This window comes from Pterocles gutturalis, unplaced genomic scaffold (assembly GCF_000699245.1).
Source record: "Pterocles gutturalis isolate BGI_N339 unplaced genomic scaffold, ASM69924v1 scaffold36838, whole genome shotgun sequence".
NCBI classification, from domain to species: Eukaryota; Metazoa; Chordata; class Aves; order Pterocliformes; family Pteroclidae; genus Pterocles; species Pterocles gutturalis.
Genome location: NW_010119276.1, coordinates 44,395 through 47,132, shown reverse-complemented (window position 1 = coordinate 47,132; position 2,738 = coordinate 44,395). Strand labels below are relative to the sequence as shown.

The window sequence follows — 2,738 nt, the reverse complement described above, 5'->3', positions numbered from 1 at the left end:
GGTTTTAACCCTTTCCTTGCTTCCCCAGGGGCGAGCTCGTCTCGCTCCTTTTATTATTTTATTTTTTCCGCGCTTGTCCCGGCTTCGGCCTCTGCCTTTCTTCGGCTCTCACCTGCCGGGCTTTCGGCCCATGGGGGAAGGGCTGTGGGCAAGTCCCCCCGGTGTTCTCGGTATCCTTCTCAGGGCCTGTTAGACAGCGTGTTACTATGTTTATATGAGGCAGGGAAGAAAAGCAGGGTGAGGACAAAAAGTCCCTTCTAATGGAAAAAGAGCTATTTCCAGCACTTGGTGTTCAGGCTGCTGTCCCTTGGCTAGCGCTGAGCGTACCTTCCCCAGTTGGGTTTCTAGGTCGTGGTTTCCCTAGGGATGGGCCCTTGAGACGAGTGCCTCTCCCCTTGGTCCTGTGTGGAAGGGCAGGATGCTGCAGTCTGGCTCTCCACGAGAAGCACCTGGAGATGGGGAAGGGGAGGCGAGGCTCGCTGTGATCCACGTGTTTTGGTGGGTGGCAAGGGGTGGTGTAAGATAGTGTTCTGTAGTGTTTTATCTTAGCGTCATGGTTACTGTCTTCTTTCTGGCAGGTTTTGAGGTGCATTCTCGTGTCAATAGTGTGACGTTCCCAGCTTCTCCTGCTTCTGCGACTGTCCTGCTCTTGCCCCACTGCCAGCCACCATGGATAAGACCGAGTTGATCCAGAAAGCCAAGCTGGCTGAGCAAGCCGAGCGCTACGATGATATGGCCACCTGCATGAAGGCAGTAACTGAGCAAGGCGCCGAGCTGTCCAATGAGGAGCGCAACCTGCTCTCAGTGGCCTACAAGAATGTAGTGGGGGGCCGACGCTCTGCCTGGAGGGTCATCTCTAGCATTGAGCAGAAGACAGACACCAGCGACAAGAAGATGCAGCTTATCAAGGACTATCGGGAGAAGGTGGAGTCTGAGCTCAGGTCCATCTGCACCACTGTGCTGGTGAGTGGGGACTTTCTTTTTCCTTTTTTTTTTTTGAGAGAAAGAAATACAGTATTCATGTGTGTTGCTGTACTGGGGAATAAGATTGGGAACTTGACTGGGGAATATCATGTGAAGTATTATGCTGAGGTAGGAGAAGTCAGTGCAGTAACTTCTGCAACCGTTACATGGGTTACTGTGAGGAGGAGGATCATCTGCACTATGCTATGGGCCCCATATGTGTAGAGGTGTCGTGGGTTAAAGGGCTAACCCACCACAAGAGGTATTCGAGATACACTCAATTTTGAGCATGTATTTGGAGTATGTTTTTGGATGGAGTGGCAGAGAATTTAACCTCATGCCTGTTTATGCGGTGGTTAGTAAGTTTATCTGTTCATAATCTGAAAAGAAAATTAGAAAACCCCTTTATTTCTTCAGGTCAGAGCTAATAGCCTGTTAACAGCGCTTAAAGTAATGGTGTGCATTTTGTTTACTTCTTGTGAAGAAAAATACTCTCAAAGGGTCATTAAGAGATGTTTTGAGGATTTTTTTTAATATAAAACGTAATTTTATAAAGCAAGACATCTACATTGAAGACAGGAAATAGACATGTAGAAATTGACTTTGTCAGATTGAAGCTGATTTCTCAGGGGAATCTTTAAGACCAATTTGCAGTAATTATGCAATAATGTAAAACTAAGGTGTGAAGACTGGCATGATACACCAAGCATGCGTCAAAGCCAGGAATACATTTCTGTACAAGCAGCAGAATTCCAGATGCTATCGATAGCGAAACTGTACTGCACTGTAGTGGGAGCTGAAGAGACACGTGTCAGCAGCAGTGGGGAGGCTGCTGGACCCTATTCTGCATGACCAGGGAGCTGTGGCTGCAGGAAGCTGTGTATGTGTAATGCAATAGTAATTGTGTGGCAGGCAGATAATCTTCAGTGGTTTACTTGCTCCTCTTGGTTGGTTGGGTTTTTTTTGGTCTCTAGTATTGCTAACATGAGAACAGGAAGAAGCAAGTCTGTAAGGAAATAAACACTTTTGAGGTAAATGTATTCTAGATTGGTTTAGGAGACCTGAATTTAAAGCTGTCTGGTTTGGAAGTGTCTGAATTTGCTTCTTGATCAAGTGTTTTGGTTCATGTACAAGGGAGTACTTGTTTGGATTGTGCTGAAAATACCTATGTGCTTCCTTGCATGCTGCCACCCAGTTCATTTTTTTTTTCTCTAAATCAGTCAAAATGAGTTACCTTTGCTTGAAAATCAGTTGGAAATTTATTAGCGTAATGAATGTGTAGTTAATTCCTTAAAACATTTAAGAGTCTGTGTCTTCCAAAGAAGGTATTGGTACAGTTACAGGTGTAGCTATATTGTAAATCTTTCATGTTTGGGAAAATGATGTGGCTCATGTAGGGCACTGATTCCTGTTTCCTGAGACAAGAGTTTCACTAGAACCTGTGTGACGGGATGCCAGCGTTTGTGCTGTTGTCACTTCTCTCAATCTCCTCTGCTCAGTGCCCCATGTCAAAAGTAACTTCCTGGACCTCAACATAAAGTTCACTCTTCAGACTTCTTAATCTCCCTCTGTCCTTCTACCAAATCTAGTTCCTAAGAGAAGGTTATGTATAAAATCTCATACTGGTTGCTGTGCCATCTTGACAAGCAGCTCATGTTTCCCTAGGGAGATTGAACGTCTCTGAATGATAAAGGTAACGAGCCATTTCATGGAGTGTCTATACTGAAATTATTCCAATTGCATCAAATGGTGGACAGCAGTAGTCTGATAGCTGT

At 45.2% G+C, this 2,738-nt stretch overlaps 1 protein-coding gene across 1 annotated transcript in view; it reads left to right on the top strand.

Moving 5' to 3' along the window:
• Positions 1–575: 575 nt before the first annotated feature.
• Positions 576–2,738, top strand: part of YWHAQ (tyrosine 3-monooxygenase/tryptophan 5-monooxygenase activation protein, theta) — a 22,387-nt gene continuing 20,224 nt past the window's right edge. Inside the window, exon 1 of the mRNA XM_010076522.1 lies at positions 576–963. Within this exon, the coding sequence (XP_010074824.1) occupies positions 670–963 (294 nt within the window). The 5' untranslated portion in view covers positions 576–669. The remainder of the gene's footprint in view (positions 964–2,738) is intronic.